Consider the following 25,248-nt stretch of genomic DNA (forward strand, 5'->3'; position numbering starts at 1 on the left):
CGCTCCTTCCTGCCGCCGGCTGGAGCACGCACAGGAAACCACCCGGAAGTTGGGGCTTAGCGCCGTTGTGCGCCTGCGCGTCTGGCCACTTCCGGTGTCAGGGGGCGGCCGCGCGGGGTTGGATGTCGGCTCCCTTCGAGGAGCGCAGCGGGGTGGTGCCCTGCGCCACGCCCTGGGGCTGCTGGTACCAGACGCTGGAGGAGGTGTTCATCGAGGTGCAGGTGCCACCGGGCACGCGGGCCAAGGACGTGCGGTGCTGCCTGCAGAGCCAGCGCCTGGCGCTCTCCGTGCAGGGCCAGGACGTGCTCCAGGTACCGCGGGCCCGCGACGGAGGGAGGCCCCGTGGGAGACGCCCCGGCGGTAGGGTTGCCAACTCTCCAGGTTTGCCCTCGCGTCTCCGGGAACGAGATACAAATCTTCAGGAGGCTGCTGAGAGTCACCCTGGAGATCAATGATAGGGCATTCATTCAGATAAATATTCAATGTTGAATCTGATTTTATACAGTATCCCAGTGGGTTTTTGAAATGTAATAGTAACATGCGCTTGCCTTACTGGTGTGAAGTCTGTGCACTGTAATCAGTAGCTGATATACACAAGCACATGGGCACGTTCGCATTGTCACGGGCGCGTTGATGTTCAGAAACCTCTCGGAATGAATTCAAACAGAGTTGACAACCGTACGGGGTCGGTGTAGGCTCCCGAAGAGCTCCACAGGCTCCGTCGCACCACGCCACACAGCTTCCCAGACAGCAGCTGTAGGATCTGTGTGGGGAGAGGGGGAACCCCCTCCTGGCCACACGGGCCCATACTGTGGCACTGTACTCGGGCAGGGGGTGCCTTGGGAGCGAGCAGCCTTCACGAAGCTCCGGAGGCCGCAGCGCTCTGGCCCCGGCCTCAGTAAGCGCTGCTTGGAGTGGAGGGAAACAGCCTGGGCTGACTTGTGCCAGAAACAGGGTTGAACCCCTCCCCACCGGACTTATGAAAAACAAAGATAGAGAAACCTTACTGGGAAGAAGTATGTGACCTGGGTGTAGCTGCCTCCCTTCTGTTCAGTTGGCAACAACCCTGCAAGCGCTGAAGGGCCCGTGAAGCATTACTCACTCCAGATGAGGCCCGTGCGCTGACCCACTGTTGTAGGCGCCCAGTAGAGCACAGCCGGTATAGGGCTTTATGAACTAAGTGTTAACACTGTATCATTTGCTTCTCCTTCTGAAGTGTCTGTACTGTGCTAGCCTGCTAAATGTTTCAAGTAGGATATGTAGGCAAAGTCCCTCTCTTTAAGCGCTTAACTATAAGAAGGGTATTGTTATAAAAAAAGCATTGTAAAATATTAGGCAGGCAAGGTACTTTGGGTAAATCTGATGTCTTTTATTAGACCAACTCAGATAGTTGGAAAAATTCTTCTTTGCAAGCTTTCGGGTACAGTTATCCTTCATCAGGCAGAGGAAGCGTCTGCAGATGGTCTGTGTTCTTCCTGGATAGAGTGGTAAAGCAGCCAGAGGCCAGTAGGTATGCAAGAAAGCCAGTCAATTAAAATGTAAATTGGGTTGGTCAGTGGGTAAGAGACAGGTGGGGGGGAGGGGAATGAATGTAGCTGTAGTCAAAGGATGGGGAGGTGGGAAGGGAATGAGAATAGCTGGTAAAAAGTAGAGGGTTTACCTGGAGAGTTGAATGTTAGGCAGGTTATAATGTGTCAAATCCAATGTCTGTATTTAATCCATGATTTTTTTTGTATCCAGTAAGTTGATGAAGTGAAGTTTGTAGGCTCATCTGTGAAAGGTGTTTTGTAAATTCCCTTTGAGAATTAGAACTGAGATTGGAGAGAGAATAGTTTTCTTGTGAGAAGTGGGCACCCACAGGTAATTGATATTCTTTTTTTTGACAGATTTTCGGTGTGCATTCGTTTTGGTGCACAGTTGTTGTTTGGTTTCTCCTACATATTTTCCATCAGGGCATTTAGTGCACTGGATGAGATATATAACATTTCCGGAGGTACGGGTCTAAGATCCTGGAATGTTGATGGTTCTATTGTGACATGTAGTAGTTGTGGGGGTGGTGGAGATGCGTTGGCAGGTTTTACATTTCTTGTCATGGCATGGTGTGGATCCGTTCACCATGTTTTGGGTCATAGGAAGTTTGCTTCTGGTGATGAGGTTGGCAAGGTTTGGTGCTTGTTTAAATGATAGAACGGGTGGTTCTGGGAAGATCACTTTAAGAATAGGGTCTCCTTCTAGTATGGGTTGCAATTGTTTGAGAATTTTCCATATAGGTTCCAGGGAGGAATGATATGTCATAACCAGTGGTGTGTGATTTATGGGGAGTACTGCAGCAGTTCTTCATGTGGTATCCGGATGGCTCTTTCAAAAGTACAGTCTATCTCTCTGGAGGAGTGTCTTTGTTATGTGAAAGCCTTTTGAGATGTGTGAGGTGAGGATCACAGGTGTTCTCAGTGCAAATTTGGTGGTATCGGAGAGCTTGGCTGTATATTACAGCTTTCTTGGTATGTTTAGGGTGATTAATGGTTCAGTGCAGTCCGTGGGTTTCTTGTATATGGTGGTCTGTATTTTTCCATTTTGGATAGTGACCATCATGTCTCAAAAGGAAATGCTGGTATTGGAGTATTCCAGAGAGAGCCTGATGGAGGGGAGATGATTATTGAATTTCTGATGAAAAAATCAATTGCAAGTTTTCAGTCCAAATGATAAAGATGTCATCAATATATCTTAAGTATAGCAAGGGTTTGATGGTGCAGTCCTTGAGGAATTCTTCTTCTAGGTAGTTCATGAAAAGGTTGGCATACTGTGGGGACATTTTGGTACCCATAGCTGTGCTACGGTCTGGAGGAAGTGTTGGTTATTGAAAGTGAAGTTGTTGTGTATGAGGATGAAGTGTATAAATTGAAAAATATCTTTGAGTCTGTACTCTGAGTTGTAATCTTGCTCTTGTAGATATGGAAGGCAGGCATTGTGTCCTGATTTTTAGTTGCTATTAACTATTTTAGCAATTACTAATAGCAACACTCAAACTGTAGCAACACTCAAATTTTGATACAGCATAAATCAATGACTGTTTTCCTCTGAAAGCAGACTTGCTTTTTTCTTGGTATTTTTCATTAGCATTAAAAATTGTATCAGTTTTATGTAACGTTATAATTCTTTTTCAGGGTAAACTCTTTGACTCTACAATAGCTGATGAAGGGACATGGACATTAGGTACGAATATGCTTAAAATGAAATATTGAAAAGAGACATTTTTTGTTTGCATCTCACTGTATTTTAAAAATCTGGCTTTGAAAAACAGGCACATACTTTTATTTTTTGTTCTGCTTTCTTCAATAGTGTATTTTTCAGCTGTGACATAAGATTGGCATGTAATTTAACAAAAAATGATGAAATGTAAAATACAGTTAGTCTGACTCTCCCTGTGCAAAAGTGCTTAATACACATTATGCCAAACTAATGGGAATTAACTAGTCTGTTGATAGGAAGATCAGGAGTCACATGCTGTGGAGGAGAGAGCTTGTAATTGACTTAGATAAAATAACTTAATCTTGTACTTGTATGAAGCATGAGTTGTACACCTAAATGTATAGATTGAGGCTGAAAGAGAAATCCCTGGAAAAATTGGGTTCGAATTCTCTAGTGGAATAACTGTTAATTTAAAAAATAACCAGCACGGTTTATTTATATACAGCAAAAGCTTTGTTATCCGGCACCATGGGGAATGGGGGGTGCCGGATAACAAAATATTCCAGTTAACTGAGAGGCCCAAACAGGTGTCTTTGCCTGTTTGGGCCGCCGCCCTTCCCGCCACATCACAGACCCTCCCGCCGCATTGCTGACCTTCCCACAGGCCCCGAGGGACAGTGAGGGCGGCCCCCATGCAAGCTACTATGCCCCAGGCCATGGGGGCTTGGCAAAACCAGAAGTGCCATGGTGGGCACTTCCGGTTTCGCTTTTACGTTACAAGCCAGCATGCCGGCTTGTAAGGTGCCGGTTAAGGCAGCTTTTACTGTACTGGCATAATAATTAGTCTGGGAAAAGTTTCTTCAAGAAACATGGGGCATATAATTACTGTTTTTCTTGTTGGTTTCTCACTCATCCTTTACCACAGTGTAATGCTTTATCCTCAACCACAGTAGTTCTTTAACTGCTGTTGCTTGTGATGGAGATGGGAAGTTACAAGATATAAATTCCCTCTTTAAAGAGTTAGGATATGCTTGTAGGACTTGGTTCTAGTGGTGAACAGCAGATGCCCCACAAGAATTCATCTTAACTTGAAATTGTTGAGTTTTCGAATTGCATTATGCAATTTATTATTGCATTCTATAAGATTTTCAGGAATGTCTTCAGGAGGCATGTTTCGAGACCCTTCTTCTAACTACTTGTTTTCGGGTGTGGAGAATGAACCTCCTAATCCAAAACCAGTACTGATTCATAGAATCATAGGGGAAGGGACCCCGAAGAATTTTCTACCAGGTCAAAGGCTTTCATGGTTTAGTATCTTAGAATTTAGATGTAAAGGAGATACCATGTGTACCGTAATCTAAGCAACTTTGAGTTTAAAATAACCTGCTGCCAATAATTAGCTTCTAACACGGGAAATGCATTAATGTGTTATAATTTTCCATGTATAGAATCTGATTATTGGAAAATCAACTTAAATTCATCTCCTTTCTCCCCCCAACCCCTGGTTGCTGCAGTGAGGCAGGCAGGCAGGTGATGGGGTAGCCTGTGTCAGGGGAGTGAAGTGGCCTGTACCCTGCCCCCCTGACTGCTGCTTACCTTCAGTCATAGCCCTAGCCCCTGCTTTAGCCCCTACCCAGTCAGGCAGCAGCAGCTGTCCTAGACCCAGGGTCAGGGACAGAGCCAGAGCCATGGTGGAAGCTTGTCTTGCCACAACTACTGCTGCTTAGACAGATTGGGGCTAGAACCAGAGTGTGATCCATGACCCCCAGCCAGAGCTAGGCCAGAGCCATGACCAAGGGTAGCTGCATGTGGAAGGGGGATAGAGGCAGTGTGGGGGGCAGGCAAGGGCCAGGGTGGTAGTTGCTTGAACCCTAAGCCCAGGTTGGAGTCAGAGCCACAGCAGTCACCTGTTGCCCTGCTTTGTACTCTAATCCAAGACCAGCAGTTTCCCCTCTGCCCCATCCCATGTTGAAAATTGAGAGAAGGAAGTCCTTGGATTTGTGTAAATGTGATGCTGCATCAGTAAGCCCATTCCCTGCCAGTATGTGATTTCTGTGCAGTACATGCATTTTGTAGTACTATACCCATTAATCTAGTTCTAAGTAGGGTCTCGGGTGGTGTGGGCTTTAAGGCGCAAAATTGACAGCCCAAGAGGTCACAAATTTGAGGCCATTGCTGAAGGCTTATAGCGCATGCAGCCTGTCAGATTCTAATGAAATCTGCAAATTCTGTTAAATACTTTGTCACAAGAACACGAAAAAGAAAAGGTCCTAAATGTCCCAGGCAGTCCTCTACGTCAAGTTGCTTTCCCCTGTAATTGACTTGGCTGTACAGAAGTCTTTCCCTACTGACATTCAGCTGCATCCTTTTCTTAACTTAATTTTATCACACTATTTTACATCTGTTCCATCCAAAATAACTTCTTGCCATCCTTTTTGTTAGCCATATTCAAGGCTCTTACCATGGGGTTTTTTTTGTACAAATGAATTATTTCACAGAAGTGATGGTTATTTCTATTTTTCTCTTTCAAAGAGGACAGGAAATTAATACGTATTATTCTAACCAAGACTAATCGAGATGCTGGCAATTGTTGGGCTTCTCTGTTAGAAAATGAGTATGCTGCTGATCCTTGGGTACAAGACCAGATGCAAAGGAAACTTACGCTGGAGAGATTCCAAAAAGAGGCAAGTCAGAAGATAAAAATGACTGCTTTATTTGTTTGTATGCAAGTTATGGAGAGTCCCTGTTCCCCCGAGCACTGCCACGAGTAACAAGGAGTAACGGCCACAAGTTGGCTAAGAGTAGGTTCAGGCTAGACATCAGGAAACACTACTTCAGTCAGGGTGGCTAGGATCTAGAACCAAATTCCAAGGGAAGTGGTGCTCACTCCTACCCTGGGGGTGTTCAAAAGGAGGCTAGATAATCACCTAGTTGGGGTCATTTGACCCCAGCATCCTTTCCTACCCACAGCAGGGGGTTGGTCTTGATGATCTGCTCAGGTCCCTTCCAACCCTACCAACTATGAAACTATGGCCAGGAAAAGTAGGAGAGATTCTTTTGTTGTCCAGTTACATTCCTTTGGGAAACGAGTTGTTTTAGCTCAATCACGTTAGTCTTTCTATGTGAAAACCTAAAAAAAACCCTTAAAAAAAGCCCCCAAAACCCTCCTATTAGGATTTCAAAAGCTGTTGTTTTTGGTCAATAGTATATAACTGGCTTAGGTTCTTTGGGGTTTAGTGTTAGCAAACATTGCTGTTAACTAACTGTAGAACCAGGATGGTCAACCTGTGGCATGTGTGCCACAAGTGGCACAGGCAGCTGCTGTGTTTGCCTGTCTGACACTTGAGCCCCAGGCTCTTAGAGATGGTGTTGGACAGCAGCACTGAGAGCCAGATTAACCTTCCCCTTGCCCAGCAGCTGCTACCGAACTTGGGGATTTGTACCCTGGCTTCCTATATACAACAGCAATCATAGTAGCAGCATTCTGCCCCCACTGTATTCTGCAGGGTCTTGTGGAAGCTTTCTGGCACCCCAGGTTACAATTCTATCAAGTTTGCCTTTGGATGGGGGGGAGATCAAAGGAGCACTATCAGAGGGTTGGGGGAAAGGGCCTTAAGTTGTGGCATGTCTACCAAAATGGTTGGCCACCATTGCTGTAGGAGAATAGAGCCTATAAAAGTAAACAGTGTGCTGGTCTCCAGACATACCTGTATTTAAAGATTTATTTCTTCCAAATCAAGCTGCTATGCCTACATTAATACAGGGTATATAGTAAAAGCTACCAGTTTTCCAAATGGTAAAACCTCAGCTGCAATGACTTCCGTTTGTTTTTTTGAGCAGATCTAATACTAAAATCCTTTTCAACATAGTGACATCTACATATGACATTTAACCATCTTTTTGTAGTAGCATTAGTAATTTGTGGTAGCAGAGTTGTCGGATTAGAGTTTATTGGTTAACTGCTATGTCAGAAAATATCTGCATAATTCTTTTTACTGAAAATAAAATGCTTTTTAATTACAAAAAAAAAGTTATTTAGGACTGCAGGAGCTTATCTTTTCAGATAAGTGATTTAAAGGAATACTATAAAATTCAAAATGTACTTAAGTTTACATCCATTCTCTGAATTTTACATATTTTCTTGATGTAGAGATCTAGCTGCCTTCTAAACTAAGGCTTTCTAATACTGCAAACTAATTTTAGTGATAAGCTGTCTAGCCACTACCAATCCCAGCATGCTTTTAGTTTATAATTGCTTATGCATGTGTGTACATTTTTGTCTCTTCTTTCTCCCTGAAGAATTGAAACTGCTAACTTTCAAAAACTGTTGTCAGTTTGGAAGAGTGTTGGAAACTTTCATCTACGTACTCATTGAATATTAACCCTTTTACAATTTTTTTCTTCCCCAAATATAGAACCCTGGATTTGACTTCAGTGGAGCAGAAATTTCTGGCAACTACAGCAAAGGAGGACCAGACTTCTCTAGCCTTGAAAATTAAATTATTACTTTCAACTGGGTTTAATGGTACCTGAGAGAATTCATTTTAAACTGAAGGGTTTGTAGCTAATGAAGACTTCATTTATCTACCCAGTGGAATGTGCCTGAAGCAGTTAGTCTCTAATGTGCTACCCTGCCTTGCTTTCTGCCAAATGGATAGACAGTTCCTTTCAGTGGGGTCTAGGCAAACAGCAAATGGTAAAAGGGTTCCTGTTGACTTGTGCTAACTTGCTAAGAAGAAAATAACGTGCACACTTGACAAGCATATTATTTTAAATGACATAAACAGAAATATTTTTAGAGAAGTGCTCCATCTTAAATTGGAGTCACTGTTATCAGGAAACCACTCTTATGAATGCGAGTTTTCAACAGCTACTATTTTCTTTTCAAGAATAAATTCCACTGGTAAACCGCTTAGCTGTGTGTTCCATAACTAACTTCAAAAAGTATGTTTGTGGCTCTTGCTGGGTAAGCAGCCAGCTGATAAGTTAAGAAGTTTGATTGTAAAGCTGGTGGCAGAATGAAGAGTATTACTCCAGGCTGTAGAAATTCAGATTTGACATTCTATTCAAGTGTCATATATCACCAAGGGATGAGTATGATGGCATCATGACTTGAGTAGAAGTACGTTTAGATATGCTTACTGTCTATATATTGTGTGTGTGAAGATGATATCTGAAAGGGTAGAACACTGAGAGAGATGGCCACACTTAAGCTGTTAACTTGTGTATCTTACTGAATAACATGCCTGTGTGTAAGACAACTAATGTGCACTCATAAATTTTTGTACACAATCTGAATTAAAAAATATAAATTTGTAATGATAAGTTTGTGCTGTTGTTCAGTGTAATCCCCAGGCAAATTATGTATTTTCAGGACCCAGTCTGGTAAGTTGACTGTTATAATGCCCATTGGGTACATATAGACTATCCACTTCTAAGGGTAGAAGGTAGAGAGGCCTACTTAAGTTGTACCATGTTTTAAATATTAACAAATAGACTGTTATTTTCCAGGTAGAGTCTCTGCCAGCAGTTTATCCATTTAACCAGATTAAAAATGGTTAGTAATCCATTTAACATGGGGCAATGAAAAGAAGGAACATGGTTTCAAGCAGATAAATCTAATGGGGGGAGGGGAGGAGTGAAATAACAGTAATGCAGAAGGTGAGAATTAGTTCCAGCAAGTATGGTTGAGTATAACATGGTGCTGTATTTTATTGACCCCTAGTTAGTAACAGGATTCAGTACACTCTATTGGTAACAGAATGATGTTGGCAATCTGTAGCCTGTAGCTAATATTCCTAAGCAGTCAGTAAGTATAGTGTTATAGTCTTAGTTTTGGGGTGGATAGAACTAATGAAAGTACATTATTAAAATTTTAAAGGTAATTCTTTTAAAATTCACACAAAAGAAACATACTGTATTTAATAGAAAATAAGGCTATTTTCCATTTAATTGGTGGGGGCAGGGGCAGGTAGTTTATGTGGTTGTGATATTGGAGCTGCTGTCGTGTCCCCTCCTCCCCCCCCCCCCTTACCTCCAGTAGTGCCATTTGCCTGTTAGTAGCTTCAGCTCCAACCCAGCTTGGGGCACAGAGCATGTGCTGCCTTCATCCTGTGCCCAGCCATGTAACTCTGATCCAGTTCCATGGCTAGAGCTGGAGTTGCCAATGCCACTGCTGTGGCTGGAGCCCTGACTGAGGGTAATGGCAACAGTGGGGGAGGGGTTGCAGGATCACAGGGTGCAAGATGTTGGGCAGGGGGGCATATGCTGGGGGTGCAGACAGCAGGAGGCAAGTAGTGTGTGTGTGTGGGGGGGGGGAACAGGTGGGAGGGGGCTGGGGTCAGACTGTTTTACTCCCTTTCCCACTCTACTACTGTTCATCTCCTTCCCATTGCTTTTCCTGCTCCAGCAACGAGGGGAATGAATTTGACTAATAGTTTCTAATAACTAGATTTAGTACATAGAAAATTATAACACCTATACATTTCCAGCTGTGGAATCTAATTAGGAGAGGGGTAGTCTTAAATTCAAAAGTCATCTTGGATTTGTGTATGGTATTTGAATGGTACAAGATGCAGATATTTAGCAGCAATGTGGCTTTTCTTATAATTCTAGTTAGTTATGTCCTACCTAATATAGAGAAATCCTTTTAAAAGGAGAAAGGGCTATACTATTCCATACCTGGTTATATCAAGTCAGTCTCTACCTTAACTTATTTCCCAGATAAGCACAAGATGGACTTACGATGATGCTTGATAAAGTGCAGTTGATAGTGTATACCTATGCACTTTCATTGGAGTTCAAATGCTTTCTTTCCAATTGCCTTTCAGAGGGAAAGCCAAGGGTAATACGAGCTTTCAGGGTAGATGCATAGTTAACCAGCAATATAAGATCTAGACAGCTGCATTGGTGATCAAATTCCCTTCTCTGTGGGATAGGGTAAAAATACTTGATCACTACTTTGGAAGGCTACTAACAGCTGTAAAAGCATCAGAAAGGGCATGTTGTGGAAATTTTTTGGGGTCTGAGCTCAGGATCTGTTCATTTAATCAAGGCCACCTTGTTGCAAGCACCTTAAGGTTCACAGCTGTTCTAAGTCAGTCATTTTACTAATCATAGAAACAGGCGCATGCACAAAGCTTTCTATTACATTCAGTGATTGCCCTATGAAAGTAGTTGAATACCATGTAAGACTAGGGGGACAAATTTAAAAGATTCTTTACTTTCAGAGGGTTCATGAGTGCCAGTATGTCCTGCTCCAGATATTTCTCTCTGCTGCATTCACATGCAAAAAGAGCTGGTGTAGTGCAGCAACTTAATTCTAGATGGCAGAATAAAGACTGCAAAGATCACATAAAGTACTGGCTTTATCTTGCTTATATTTTTGCATAGTGTAGGAGATGCATTTTAGTAGGCCTAAGATCTGGATTTCTTACCTAAATGTAATCTCATTTAGCTTTTCTGTCTTATAAAACATAGCTACATTTCACTGAGCTCTTTATGTACAGGTTCCCCTCACTTTGTGGGTTCTGCATGTGCAAATATCTTATAGAATGACCCTTTTTATACCAAAAATTTGTTATATGCAAGGTTAACTCACTTTTATGGGATCAGTGTAGTGGAAGCCCACAGTCAACTGCTTTGTGCAGGGCATTATGGGAGTGGTGCACACCAAAATATAGTCTCCTGTGGGGAATAGTGTTCATCCCTAATTGTAACACATTTCTGTTCTTGCCATCCTCATGATAGTGCCCTGTGATTGTGTGTACTGTCTGCTGTTGGCGAGTACCAAAATTGTTTTGCAAAAGTGGTAGAAATGAGTCTGTAGAGTTGAAGTCTTGGAACATATTCCTATTAGCTACATTGTAAATTGGATTCCCTTTATGCAAGTTTGCATTATACAGTTTTCCAGGAATGCATGTACAGCTTAAAGCAAGAGAAGCCTGAACTGTATAGTCAAGAAGAAAGATATAGTCAAGACAACTGCATCTCAATAAAATTTATTGAAAAGGTACATTTCTTAGCGTGGCATAACTGCACTTTTGTTAAGGTTTGCACAGTACACTTTCAGAGTTATTTCCATACAAAGTTGTCTTCTTTCAAAAGTCAGTCAGTAGGTAATACAATGCACAGATAGCATTGTTAACAACAATGTTCACTGCAGTCATCTCAAGTTCACATTAAAATAAAATGCTCTGCTTTTCCTGTACAGTTTTGGTTGAATGTGTTCTGTTAAAGGTTCTACTGTAGTTTTAGACTGAGGATATGGTTTAGAGAAAGAAGAATAGATACTGGTGCACCAGCCCCACTCCTAGTCCTATGATATGCTCTGATCTTCACAAGCTTTCTCTTCACTATCCATCAATTCATATTGCACTCAGTGTTAGTGATCTACAAAAAAGGTCTTTTTTCACAGTACTCAGATCACTATATCAGGTTCAGCTGTTCACATGTTACAAAACACCAGAGTTGTTCATTTTTCTTCATGTTAAAGCCAGACATACCTCAACATTCTGTATGTAAAATGTCTTGGCACAAGGCTTTTGTTAAACGAAGAGTACAGCTTTATTCTTCATTTAAGGTAGTATATGCTATTCAAACTGATAGTTACAGATATAGATGCAGTTTCTTAGTTCAGTAGCTAGAGGTAAGGTTTGTTCCAAATACACCCACTTCCACAAAAAAAAAAAAAATAAATAAAAATAATAATAATAATAATAAAATTGCACCTCTGAAATACCAGAATACACCTCCCTCTTGATTGGCTGACTGTAAGAAATGCTTATCTTGTGTGATAAGAAAAAAAATGCTGTATCCAGGTTAGGATTTAAGCTTTACACTCAAAAACAGTAATACAATTAGTGCCAACTGATCAACTGCACAGGGTCTGAAACCGATTAGTCATCCCTGTTAAGTTACAGTTCTCTTTTGGTGCGACTGCCAAGGAAGAATAGTTGGGGCCTCAAGAAAGACCTTAGCATAAGGTTCCCTAAAGTAGTAAACTCTCATGTATCTATGCACCGCAAATCTCCACCATAAATTCAGTGCATCACACTTTTAGAAAGTGATTGTAAGAATTACAAACTATAGCTATAATGAGACTACCCACTTGCACACTTGAATGAAGCATTTGGCTTGTCTGTCATTTTGCACCCTTTGATCTTCAGTAAGTAAGTACACTGAACTTACAGTAGTTTCCCCAGTGACCTTCAAATCCTAGAGGACAATGCTACAAGATACTGCACATGTAAGTAAGTTAAGTCTTCCAAGTAGGAGGTTTAAGTAGAGGAGCATCACTTTGACAGAATTAACTGCATCCAGTTACAGTAAACCCTGGTTAGACTATGTAAGTTTATCTATGAGTTGAATACCAACTAGTAAGAGGTTATTAAATGCTTTAAAATTAACATGGTACCTTACTCTCAAGTACAACTGAGGTGCAGATTTTAGTCTTATCCTTCAGGACTATTTTACTACTCACATTACTCTTGTAAATTCTACATTAAGAGTACCTTTGCTGGAAAAAACAAAAACAAAAAAACAACCCTCTTTAGTCCAGGATATTGGACAACTGAAATATGCAGAAATCTAAGAATTGAACTCCTGATGTTAAGAGCCATGGTGATTCAGGTATTGGTTCTCAATTTTACAAGTGAACTCTAAACTAGTCACTTGTAAGAAATGGTCATCTTTCCATCTTAAGATTCCTGTAGAGAATGAGACACAATTGAAAAAGCCATTACATATAATGAATTATGGGGTCTTAAAACAAGCTGGGAAGGGGGAGAAAAGAGGAGGATGGCACAGGACTTGAGAATCCTACCTATCCTGCTTCCCCAAACTACCAGTTGAGGTATGACAGTATAGGTGGAAGAGCCAGTTACCTTACTATTATGTACAGATTATGATCTGAGTGTAGTGGATGTTCTTGTTTCGAGATAGGTTTCAGCTGCTAATACCATGCTTAAGATTCACACTCAAGTAAGCTGTTAAAAGTTGCTCCCCATCCCAAAAGTTAAAAAACAAAAAACCACAAAACAACAACTTTGAGCCTTTAGCAGTTTACTGTTTATAAAAACAAACTAAATAGGATCTCTTGGTCATGGAGTCTAGCTCCATGCTATCACAGCAGAAAGCATGCAGCTGTTCCAGAATGACTGACATATGCCATTTTGCTAAAACCAGATAATATTCAATGACTATACAAACTGTTAAAAACAGTCACTTTATGTGACAGTTTGGAGTCTTGTATAGCCAGCATGTTTAATTGTAATGATGCACAAGCAATAAAGGTAAGTCATATCGATGTCAGAATGTCGCACTACAATTTGGGTGGTATAATACTCCTTACTACCTAGATTGTTACTGGCCTGAAAAAAAAATTTGCATTTGAAAGTTGTAAAAAACAAACAAAGAAACAATTTCTCATTCTTTGGCCTCTAGGCACACTAGGAACATCTAGTTTGTTGGACTAGAACAAGAGGACCTGCATTCACTGCCTGCAGGACAGGCTGTTAACCTGCAGTTCAAGTTTTAATTCTTAAAGGTAAACTGGTATATTGACCTGTTACTGAAATAGATATGCACCTTTCATTTCAGTTTCCTTGTATAGGAAAAAGTGAACCAAGGTGACAGCATGGCTGGTTTGTAGAGTTCCTGCTCTAGCTATACTCACTTGGGTTCTACTGTTAGCTCCACTCACCTATGTTCCACTGTTTTGTGTAGAGTGGGGCACAAGTGTCTGAATTAGTGCATTCTAGGTACAGAAGCATTATGTGCAGGAAGTGGTACTGTGGTTTTGTATCACATGCTGCCTTGAGTGGACAGGTAGTTTCTTTGCAAGTTTAGGCTTGAGACGGTCTAAAGATATAGCAGCCTGCTTATGAAAAGAGCCTGAAAGGCCATTTAAAAAAAAAGTGTTTAGAGGAAATGAGAACTCATTCATTTGAAAACCAAGTTGAGTACCTAAGCTGTCTGAAACATTAAAGAGAAACCCCCAAAGTCATAAAAAGCATAACTGCCAAGAAAAGTTGGTTACAAATTAATTACTTGAAAATCTAAGTCTGAGAGTATTTAAGGAAAAAAAAGAAAAAAGTTACCTATTAGGAGCCAGTTTCTGGGATGGTGGGGAGGTGTGTTATTCTGTCATAGCTATGCTTTAGTTGCCGTGCTGTACGTCCTGATACAATCCATTTTAACTTCTGGACATTTGGTTTGCAACATTTGCTTGAAGAATATTCTGTAAGGCACTTTAATACCAATTCCTTCCAAAAAGCCAGATCTCTGTCACTTATCTAAACAAAGTGAGACTACAATTAATCAAGTACTTAAGTCACAGTTAGTGATATAACTGTATACTCTCAAGCTAATAAGGGCCTTACACACTACAGACCAATAGACACACTAGGGGAAGAAATAGGATATACTTTGGTACTGCGGACTGTTAAAAGCACTTTATTTTTTTTTGAAGGCCCCCTTAATTGGAAGTTTTGCATGAAACTACTAAGAGCTAGATATCAGTAACATAACCCATTTAGCTAGACTTGAAGCTAGAGAAACTTGTGCAGGCTAGGGCTCAAGTGTGTTAGTCCAGGATTAGACATCCCATTTTTAATGTCTTTTAGGACCATCCAGTGTCAAGACCAAGATTATTTTAAGGAACTAGTGCAGTTTTTTCCTGCTTTATTTGGATTTGTAATGTTCTATGCCTCTAACAAAAGAGGTTCTTGGGTGTGATTAGTGGATACCAAATAAGCTTAAAGAAATGGCAAAGCTGACAAGACATCTTTCTCTTGTCTTCATTTAGACAAAAGTGTTTCCATGGTTATTATTTTATGACTTGGATGAAAGGATTCGTGTCATCTGACTGCTTTAGGAACTTTTCAAATGAATTGCTGAAATCCCTCCATCAAGGACTGTCTGTACTATAGATTCTTTAGAACAGAGCTGTTAAGTTATCTTTATGTAAATTTGTTGAGACTGTTTGTCATCTTCGCTTAATATAGTAAACCTTACCTTGGAATGGGTCTGAAGGCACTTTAACACCTCTATCAACTCAAGTAATTTTTTTTCTTCGATCTCCAGGGCCATTATAGATAATGCCAAAACAGAAGGCTGAGGGGACAGAAAATAATTAAATTAATTCTGAAGACTGAAGCTTAGCAGGATCAGTTAAGTCAGTATGGGTACAAGCATTAGCAAGACATACCTTGGCTTTAGAGAACATTATTCGGCAGTGACATGCTTTAAGCTGGGCTTCCAGTCTCTCAAAATTAAGGTATTTACTCCTGTAAGAAGGTTGAGTTGGTTTAGTTTTATGCAGCATAAAGTGTCCTTTCTAGTTGCGTAGATTAAATAAAGACAGTTGAATCTTTAGAAGTTTGCAAAGTTTGCTAAGGTGTTGTATATCTAAAAGTATTTTCTTAGGCAACATTTAAAAACTCAATTTCTAGGAGTCTGAAACCTTTTCTCTTGGACTGAAAAGAAACTGGTATGCAGTGTCACTTTAAAATTAGGTGGCAAAGTATTTAAACTGTATATGTTCTGTACATTTTCTGTTTGGAACAGGAAGGCAATGGGTATGGATTATTTTGAAGTTTAAACATTATAGTTGAAGTTGGGGGGAGCAAGTCTATTAAAAAACAGCGATTCACCTGAGCCACGGTTTACTGCTGCAATTTAAAAGTTATTTTAAGGTTTCCTAGCCTGTTCCATTGAAAAAAGTCTGGATTGTCCCATTTGTCCAAGCAGCTATTTCATCCTTTACCTTTCACAGCTTAAGTTCCCATGAATGAGTGAATAATAGATCTGTAGAAACTGAAAAGCTGTTGTAGCTTTGACTTTCCAAGATAGCTTCTCCAATACAATTTTTTCCATTCTCATCATATCAGAAACAGTGAACCTATACTGGCTTATTCGAATCAAGTCAGTAGCCAAAGGAACATTTCTTTCCTCTTCTGTTGCTTTCACAGCCAAGTAGAAACAGCTCAGTCCAACACAGCCTAAGTGTTTAGGCTGTACCTGGGAGTGGAGGGAAAAAGCCACACTCAATTTCACATACTGTAGCTAAACCTTAAAAATTTCACACAAAAGACTAGATGTCCAAAGTTGTACTTTTTCACCTTGCTTTCCAAAGACAGTAAGGCATTCAGAAGACATCATAACATTGTATTTGCTTCATTTTCCTAAATTACTAGGCTTTGCCATACCAACTTTGATGAAAGGATCAGGTCAGTCCAGTGCTCTTCAAGAGTTTTGGCAGAGTCAGATATTTTGGAGGAAGATTTAAGAAGTTGTTTTGCGGAGACTTATGGAATGGAATAATGGAAGAAGTTTACTCCAGTGCAAATTATCACATGCCTGGAAGTGTAGATTTAATTGAGATGATTGGGAGGTGAAGCACAGTTTAAAGGTGTTTCAAGAATTTAAAGAGACTTAAATACAGAAAGCATTTAAGTCTAAATCTTCCAACCTCTTTCTGGTTTAGAAATATGCAGGTTTTGTGATATGCTAAACCAGCTCAAGTGCAAGTTTTAAGATTCTGCTTTCCTCTCATCTATTACAGCACTATGGCATCCCTGATTAGTGATTCATAAATTTAAAGGAGAGGTGACTTCTTTTAGCATAATAAGATTCAGGCTAGTTTGTGCTAGCCGTTATTGGTTGGGTATGTGGGAAAGAAGGGATGGGTGTACCCTGAACTCACATCTAGAAAATGCCTTATGTCACCCAAGGTCTCAACCAGTACTTTACAGATTTAAAGTATTATAGCATATTCCACTTAAGTGCATTTGATAAATGTGTAATAATGTCAATCCCAATCCATTATCTACCATTTATCTGCATATCAAATTAAGTACATAAACCACTGGAGTGCATAGGAACTCTTGGTGCTGCCGCCCACTTTGCAACTTAACTGTAGAAGTGCAGAGTTTATGAAACTGGCTAAGGCCTGATCATTTCAGGGCTGCCATTAGAGGCTCGGAGGCAGTGGTGCTCAACCTGCTTGTCCGCTAGGGCCAGATGAGCAGTGCCTAGTCCCTCCACAGGCCAGAGCCATCCAGTGGACCCAGTCCAGAGCCCAGGACATACGTGGCAGGGCCCCATCTAGCCACACACGGGCATAGGGCCAGCTCAGCTCTGATCCAACTGTATAGGGCCAGAGGGCTTGGCCTAGCCTCAACCCAGTTGGGGAGAGGAGGGAAGGGGGCATGACCTGACCTCAAACCCAGCTCCACTGAGAGCAGAGGGAAGGGATGGCATGGCCCTGAACCAGCACCCTAGGGGCAGGGGACACAGCCTGGCTGGGCAGAGGAAACGCACGGGCCGGCCCTACTGAAGGAGAAGCGGGTGGTTGGGGGGGGGGGGTGACCTCTCTGCAAGGGAGGCGCCCCCAGGAGCCCTACCTTCATCCTGGCCAGGAAGCGGTCGAGGCAGTTGACAGCCAAGGAGAAGGTGTCGGGGCGGAGGCCGAAGAACTGGGTGAGGCTGAGCAGGTCCTTCACCTCGAAGTCGCGCAGGCGGGCGCTCACGCGCAGCCCCGTGTCGTGGGCGCCCTCGACGAGGCGCAGGCCGGGCGCCTTGGGCTGTCCCCGCACCTCCTGCTCCAGCAGCGCCGCCAGCTGCGCCAGCAGCGCCCCCGCCTCGGCGCCCGCCGCCGGCTCGATCATCTGCGGGGACGCGCGCCCGTCAGCGACCCCGGGGCTGCCCCGCCGCCGCCTCACCACCCGGCCCGCAGACAAGCCCAGACTTGTCCTGGGCTCGGCCACCCGGCTCCCCACCGCCCTTACCTCCACCCCGGGGCCGGCAGGGCCCCGCGACGATCCAGGACCGCGGTCGCCGCCCGCAGGGACACCGACATGGGCGCGGCCGGGCCGAGGCAGACCCCCTGCGGCCTTTATATAGTATGGGAGGGGCGACTCCCGCCTCCGGCTTCCTCTGGTTGGCTGCTTTGCCAGTAATGGAGCTGCTATCCAGCCAATCGCAGCCAGCGAGGCGGGAGGTGCCGCGGGCGGTAGCCCCGCCCTGCCAGGCCCTTTGAGCTTCCCGCGAGCGGTGTGTCCGCGCGGCGCCTCCGCGTGTTTTGTCAGCTGCCCCCCGCCCCGCCGCAGGAGGTGCCGGGTCTCGCGCCTCGTGCATCTGCAAGACCTCCCTCCGGTTGTCCTGGCAGCCTTGGAGACAAGTCCTGGTTGAAACCTCTGCCTTTGCGGAGCGGGGCGCGAGCTGATTGAGTCCGCGCGCCCCGAGAGCAGTCATCAAGGCTCACTGTCAAGCTCCGAGGAGATACACGTTTCCGTGGCTTTATGCGGTACGTGCGTTCCTGCAAAGCGGCACATAGCTCAAATTGGGATAAGGAGAACCCACTTTACAATGTAACAAATAGGGATACATACAAAAAGCTAGAAGGCTTGGTTCCAAAATGATACCTTTTATTAGACCAACTGCGAAATTGCAAGAAACTGTCCTTTTCTGCAAGCTTTCGGGATCAAAGTCCCTTCATCAGGCTGTGGGAAAAATATAGATGGTACAAGATGGTAAAAAGTCCCTATAACAAATAGGGCTACGTTCCAAGACCCCAACTGTACTGAACCCCAGACCCATTTCTACCACTTTTACAAGGTAATTTTGGTACTCACCAACAGCAGACAGTGCACACAAGCACAGGGTGGTGGTGAGAGTTTAGTTGGTGGGAAGAGAGGGTGGTGAAGGCTTCATTGATGGACCAGGGAGAGAGAGGGGTAGGAGATAAGCTAGCGGGACGCTTTGAGGCCATTATGGGGATGGCAACCACAGAAACATGTCGCAGACAATGAGCAAGGTGCACAGATCCACACAGGAGACTATATTTTGGTGCATGTCACTCCCACAATGCACTGAACAAAGTAGCTGACTGCGGGCTTCCACCACACCAATCACATAAGAGTGAATTTACCTCATATAATGAATTTTTGGTACAAAGGGTCATCGCATAAGAGCAAATTCGCACATACAGAACCCACATAAAGCGAGGGAAACCTGTACCGAGCAGAGTTCCCCAGGGCTCTGAGCCAAGGACGGTCCAGTATCTTCATTAATGATCCAGAGGATGGAGCTAAGTGTACAATGCAGATGATATCACAGTGGATGGGGCAGTGGACAGGCTGGAGGGTAGGATTAAAGATCCAAATTGCCTTGAATATTGGAGCAAGGATCTGAAATAAGTACCATGACATTTATTAAACAAAAAATGCAGAACACTTGCACTTAGGAAGGGACAGTCAAATTGATGAACGCAAAATGGGGAACAACGAACTAGGCTGAAGAAAAGGACTTGGATCTTATGCTGAATATGAACCACCAATGTAATACTCTGAATAACAACATCACCTGCAAGTCCTAGATAATGATTCTTCTACTCTATTCAGTGCTGGTGATGCCTCCTATGGAGTACTGTGTCCAGAATGGGGCACAAGACACGGACAATTTCCATTTGGAAGGATAATTTGAAAGGGTCTAGAGGAAATTAACTGAAATGACTAGAGGCCTAAAAAGCATGCCATAGGAGGAATGGCTGGAAGAATTTTTAGTCTAGAAAAATAAGAGACAGTGAGTTTTCAGACGTCTATAACAACTTTTTTTGTATTTGAAGAAAAATGGTGGTGTTCACAGGAAACAGGACAATATTTTTAAATTGCAATCAGAGCCATTTAGTTGAGGCATTATGAAAAATTTTCCAACTATGGGGGTGGTTAGGGCTAGGGAAGGTAAGAAAGGCTGTGGAAGTTCCATCATTTGAAGATTTAAATGCAGGTTAGACACATATTTAGTTTGTTTTATAGTAAACAGAGGTGATCTTGCCCAAAGGAAGAGGAGTGGTTAAATAACACCTCTTTTCAGTCCTATTTTTCTATAAATTCTCCTCTCGATTTCAGCCATGGATCCTGTGATGAACATTAAGGGATCCTTTTTGCCCAAGTCTTTCCTGCTTTCCCAACCTTTCTATCTTCCTTATATTATTCCATTCATAACTTCTCTCAATGTGAACTTCTAATGCTTTCCATCAAGACGTGGCAGTTTCCCACTTGAGATCAAAGTTTGCAGAGGCTGCTTCTTTTATAGCAGCTATTTTTAATTTGCTGTTTTTATCACTGTTATGGAAGTAATTAGGCTATTCATTGACCCTTTCCAGGTTGGTGAAGGCGTAGGGACAATGCACTTCTATAAAAGCCTGACAAAGACTAAAAAGAAGTACATTAGAAGAAGCATTGATTTCCATCTTACAGGAAATTTAGAATTTTGCACTGTGATATATAACTGCCTAAACCTATGCTGGGCACTTTTTATTCTTTTTAATATGGAAAAAGTACTTGGAGAGTATCATAGAAAATTAGGGTTAGAAAGGATCTCAGGAGGTCATCTAGTCCTCTTTCTTTGGCAGTTTCTCACAGTTGAAAATGATTGTCTTATCTGTTGGTCCAAAGATGCCTGCTGAGTCCAATCTGGGATAGACTGGGATAGACTTTGCTGCAACTCAGGCATGTATTTCTGTGTGGGGTGGGTGGCTCCAGAAACTAGATTCAGTCTGTGACTGGCTTTTTCTGCTGCTCCCATTTTTCCATCTCCTCTTGTGATAAGGTTTCAAAGTACTGAGATCCTTGCAACAGACTCTTCATCCATTTGGGACAGTCCTGGGTGATAGTCCCCCACGAGTTGATGTCAATGTTGCGTTATGTTCAGTTGGTCTTGAGGACTTCCCTGAAGTGTTTCTCTGCCCTCCTCTTGAGCATGTGCCTTGACTAAGCTGGGAGAATTAAACTTGCTTCAGGAGTCTGGAGTTAGACATCTGGATGATGTGGCCAGCTCAGCAAAGTTGATGCTGGATGATTATAGCCTTAATCCTCAGGGTGCTTGTGAGGGGATGCTAATGTTGGTCCATTTATCTCCCCACTGGATTCAATAGGCAGAAGGACCTTCAATAGGCAGTGTTGATGCTACTTCTCCAATGATTTGAGACGTCTCCTGTATGTTGTCCATATTTCAGCTCCATACAGTAATGTGGGGATTGCAACTGCTTGATAAAACACGAGCTTGGTTTTGGATCTGATGTCATGACTTTTGAACATCCATTTCCTCAGGCATCCAAAGACTGCACTTGCACATTTGAGGCAATGTTGGATTTCTTCGTCATCTAGTCAAACGTTCTGCTCAAAGCACGATCATCCCCACCTATCTTATTCCAGCCAAGGCTTTGTCTAGCTTGGGCTTAAAAATCTCCAAGGACGGAGATTTTACAACCTTTCTGAACAGCCTGTTCCAGTGGTTTACTACTCTCCTAGTCAGAAAGTTTTTCCTAACCCAGGGGTGGGCAAAATACCTCTTGTGGATCAGATCCAGCCTGCCAACTGATTGAATCCAGCCACAGGGGGGTGCCCACTAGGTGAATGTATCCAGCCCACAGGTGGGCACTAGCTCTGGCAGCAGTGGTGACTTGTAGGGGGTGCACGAGGGTGCATGTGCACCCTCTGAGAGCACTGGTGCACCCCCTGACAGCCCACTTAGGTGACGGGTGGGGAGATAGATGAGATGCCCCCTCCCCCACCCCCGAGAGCTGGTGCCCACCCTGAGAGCGCTGGCTGGGCAGTGGGGGCTCCAGGAGAAGTGATCCCCATGGTCCCCCCCCATAGTCAATCGTGCCGACCCAGAAATGCTGTACTGCTGGTACTTTTGGGTTGGCACAGCATTTCTGGGTTGGTGCGATCAGCTGCTTCAGGGGAAGCCCCCTGGTCAGCACGATCAGCCGCGGTGGGACTCCACCCCTGGTCGGCGCAATTGGCAGCAGGGGACCTTGCACCCCAGTTGCTGACTGTCCACCCCCTCCCCCTCCCCCGACTCAAGAGGCACCAGTTGCCCATGTTTGGGGATCGGACTCGATGAGGGGGGTCGGACTCGATGATCTATTGAGGTCCCTTCCGACCCTAACATCTAACATCTATGTTTGGCAGCTGTGTAGTGTTGGGCTGCTGGGGCTGCTTCCAGCATGCCAGATGCTCTCTTCCTTGGGCCTGAGGCTGCCACTAGTGCAGAGTAGAAGCATGAACCCACTCACACCTGTAATACACCCCACCCCCAGCCCCACACGCCCACAGTCCCGACTTGGAAGCTTTCAGTCACATCTACAGATACCCAAACACAGCTGGCAGCTTCCAGGTTGGGTCTCCAGGCACAGTGCTGAGGGGGTGGGAAGGGGTCGTGTGCTACAGCTGCAGCAGGTTCAGGCTTCTGCAGTGGTTACAGTCCATGGCTGTAGCACACCTGAACCCACACCAGGAGCCCCGATCTGGAAGCAGCCAGTCATATTTAGGCAGCTGTGGCCTTCAACAAATCACCAAATTCATTAAGCATCTTGCCAAATAATTTCCCACCTCTGATCTAACCTACATTTTTCTTGCTACAACATGAACCCATTGTTCCTTGTTCTGTCATCTTCCACCACTGAGAACAGTCTAGTTCCATCCTCTTTGGAACCACCATTCAGGTACTTGAAGGCTGCTATTAAATCTTTCCTCAGCCTTCTCTTTTCCAGACTAAATAAGCCCAGTTCTCTCAGCTTCTCATAAGTCATGTGCCCCAGGTCCCTAACCATTTTTGTTGCCCTCCACTGGACTCTCTAATTTGTCTATACCCTTTCTATAGTGGGGGGCCCAGAACTGGACATAGTACTCTAGATGTGGCTTTATCATTGCTGAATAGAGGGGAAAAATCATTTCCCACAATCTGCTGGCAATGCTCCTACCAATGCAGCCCAGTGTGCCACTAGCTTTCTTGGCAACTGTTGGCTTATATTCAGCTTATTGTCCACTGTAACCCCCAGATCGTCTTCTGCAGAGCTGCTGCTTATCCAGTCAGTCCCAAGCCTGTACTAATGCATAGGATTGTTCTGTTCTAAGTGAGGATTTTGCACTTGTCCTTATTGAACCTTATGACATTTCTTTTGATCCAATCCTCTAAGTTGTTGCAGTCTCTCTGAATCCTAGCCCTGCCCTCCAGTGTATGTTCTGTTCCCCCCAGCTTGGTGTCATCTGCAAATTTGCACTCCATTTCATCTTCCAGGTTGTTGATGAAGATATTGAACAAAAACTGGCCCCAGAACTATCCCCTGGGGCATTCCACTTGTAGATACTAACTGCCAATTGAACATCAAGTCATTGATTGCCGTCATTGGGTGTGACCATCCAGTCAGTTTTCTGTCCACCTTAACATCCATTCATCCAACCTGTACTTCCTTAGCTTGCTTGCAAGAATATTGTGGGAGACTATCAAAATCTTTGCTAAATCAAGGTACATAACGTCCACTGCTCTCCCTGCATGCACAGAGCCAGTCATTCCATCACAGAAAGCAATCAGGTTGGTCAGACATGACCTGCCCTTGGTGAATCTGTGCTGACTGTTTCTACTCATCTTCTTTTCATCCCAGTGCTTGGAAATGAATTACTTGAGGATCTGCTCCATGATCTTTCTGTGGACTAAGGCTGACCATTCTGTAGTTTCCTGGATCCTCCTCCTTCCCTTTGAAAATGGGCACTATATTTGCCCTTTTCCAGTCATCTGAGACCTCTCCCAATCACCTTGAGTTTTCAAAGATAATGGCCAGTGGCTATGCAGTCACATTGGCCAACTCCCTCAGCACCCTAGGGTGCATCCTATCCTGCCCCATAGACTAACACACATCCACATTTTCTAAATAGTTCCTAACCTGTTCATTCACCACTGTTGGCAGCTCACCTCCTCCCCAAATTGTGCTGCCAGGTGCAGTAGTCTGGGAGCTATCCTTGCCTATGAAACTGAGGTGAAAAAAGCATTGAGTACTTTAGCCATTTCTGCATCATCTGTTACTAGGTTGCCTCCTCCATTCAGTAAGGGACCCACACTTTCCTTGATCTTTCTCTTGTTGCTGACATACTTGTAGAAACCCTTCTTGTTACCTTCACATCCCTTACTAGCTGCAACTCAAATAGTGCTTTGGCCTTCCTGATTTCATCCCTGCATGCCTAAGTAATACTGGAATACTCCTGCCTAGTTGTTTGTCCAAGTCTCCACTTCTTGTTTGCTTCCTTTTTATGTTTTTGCTCACTGAAGAGTTCCCTGCTAAGCCAAGCTGGTCTTCTGTCATACTCACTAGTCTTTCTGAGCAGCGGGATGGTTTGTTTCTGCATCCTTAGTACAGTGTCTTTACAATACAGCCAGCTTACCTGTACTCCTTTCCCTCTCAGACTGACCTCCCAGGGGATCCCACCCATCAGTTACCTGAGACCTGTGTGGTGAAGGGAGAGACTTCCCATTTCATAAGGAGAAACTTTTAAACCATTGAACTGGAATGATGTCTGAAAAATATTACACAGCAAGAACCTTTTAATTCTGTTCTGTCCATGGGCACATAGGCTTACACACCTGTCTTCATACACATAAGCAAAGCAATGTATTTGCACTTGCATCTAGCTCAATATCTGCAAGGTAAACAAGTGAACATGTAATCAAACACAGAACACAATTAGGGTGTATACAGACATTGAGGGAGATTACAGGGAGGGTAGAGCAAGTTAAAAAAAGGCCACCTGATCTAAGATAAGTCAGGATGAGGGGGGCTAGTAGGGCATCTTGGGAGGATTGGGGGGGCACTGGTGAACACTGGTAAAACCAGCACCAGGAGTGGCTTGTGGGATGGGGCATTTGGTGGGCTTGGGAGACTAGCTGGTCTGCAGGGGCAGGGGTTGTCCATCTGGGGGCAGGGCGATAGGGAGTGGGGGGATTAATCCAGTACTAGGGGGACAGGTAAGAAAAGTGCAGCTCCAGGGCTGTGGCTAGTGGCTGGGCTGTCCCAGCCCGATTAGATTGGTTTAAAAATGGCCAATCCAATCCAAGTTCAATGTACCTCAGAGGTAGGGTTAATTTATGTAATCCATGCTGGCACACTAAGGCTGGGTAATGAGCCGGATTTTGGGTCCTCATGGTGCCAGTAGCCCTGGGAGCCCCTCAGGCAGCTACTGACTGAAGTGTCCCATGGAGAGGTGTCATTCACCCTCA

General features: G+C 43.7%; 2 protein-coding genes across 2 annotated transcripts; one reads left to right on the forward strand and one right to left on the reverse strand.

Annotated features, from left to right (window-relative positions):
• Nucleotides 1-76: 76 nt before the first annotated feature.
• NUDCD2 (NudC domain containing 2) lies at nucleotides 77-8,514 on the forward strand. Its single transcript, XM_019478636.2, has 4 exons — nucleotides 77-311; nucleotides 3,165-3,213; nucleotides 5,722-5,873; nucleotides 7,605-8,514. Exons 1-4 carry the CDS (start codon nucleotides 123-125, stop codon nucleotides 7,686-7,688), a joined length of 474 nt encoding a protein of 157 aa, XP_019334181.1. The 5' UTR covers nucleotides 77-122; the 3' UTR covers nucleotides 7,689-8,514.
• A 2,659-nt stretch (nucleotides 8,515-11,173) lies between these two features.
• On the reverse strand, nucleotides 11,174-18,089 carry CCNG1 (cyclin G1). The gene is made up of 7 exons (XM_006276570.4): nucleotides 17,979-18,089; nucleotides 17,595-17,858; nucleotides 15,956-16,209; nucleotides 15,398-15,476; nucleotides 15,205-15,303; nucleotides 14,289-14,483; nucleotides 11,174-12,896 (listed from the first exon to the last, which is right to left on the reverse strand). The coding sequence occupies exons 2-6, from the start codon at nucleotides 17,856-17,858 to the stop codon at nucleotides 14,292-14,294; spliced, it is 888 nt and encodes a 295-aa protein (XP_006276632.1). The 5' UTR covers nucleotides 17,979-18,089; the 3' UTR covers nucleotides 11,174-12,896; nucleotides 14,289-14,291.
• Between the last annotated feature and the right edge of the window lie 7,159 nt (nucleotides 18,090-25,248).

The sequence above is a fragment of the Alligator mississippiensis genome, chromosome 9, assembly GCF_030867095.1.
Source record: "Alligator mississippiensis isolate rAllMis1 chromosome 9, rAllMis1, whole genome shotgun sequence".
NCBI lineage: Eukaryota > Metazoa > Chordata > Crocodylia > Alligatoridae > Alligator > Alligator mississippiensis.

What these genes read in the sequence shown, in the direction of transcription:
- NUDCD2 (XM_019478636.2), top strand. Translation starts at nt 123, where the DNA reads ATGTCGGCTCCCTTCGAGGAGCGCAGCGGGGTGGTGCCCTGCGCCACG. An exon ending in AGGGCCAGGACGTGCTCCAG is followed by an intron (nt 312 to 3,164) that starts GTACCGCGGGCC and finishes ATTCTTTTTCAG; the next exon opens with GGTAAACTCTTTGACTCTAC. An exon ending in TGGAGAGATTCCAAAAAGAG is followed by an intron (nt 5,874 to 7,604) that starts GCAAGTCAGAAG and finishes CCCCAAATATAG; the next exon opens with AACCCTGGATTTGACTTCAG.
- CCNG1 (XM_006276570.4), bottom strand. Translation starts at nt 17,858, where the DNA reads ATGATCGAGCCGGCGGCGGGCGCCGAGGCGGGGGCGCTGCTGGCGCAG. An exon ending in GCTTCCTGGCCAGGATGAAG is followed by an intron (nt 16,210 to 17,594) that starts GTAGGGCTCCTG and finishes CTCCACTCCCAG; the next exon opens with GTACAGCCTAAACACTTAGG. An exon ending in GGGAACTTAAGCTGTGAAAG is followed by an intron (nt 15,477 to 15,955) that starts GTAAAGGATGAA and finishes ACCTTCTTACAG; the next exon opens with GAGTAAATACCTTAATTTTG.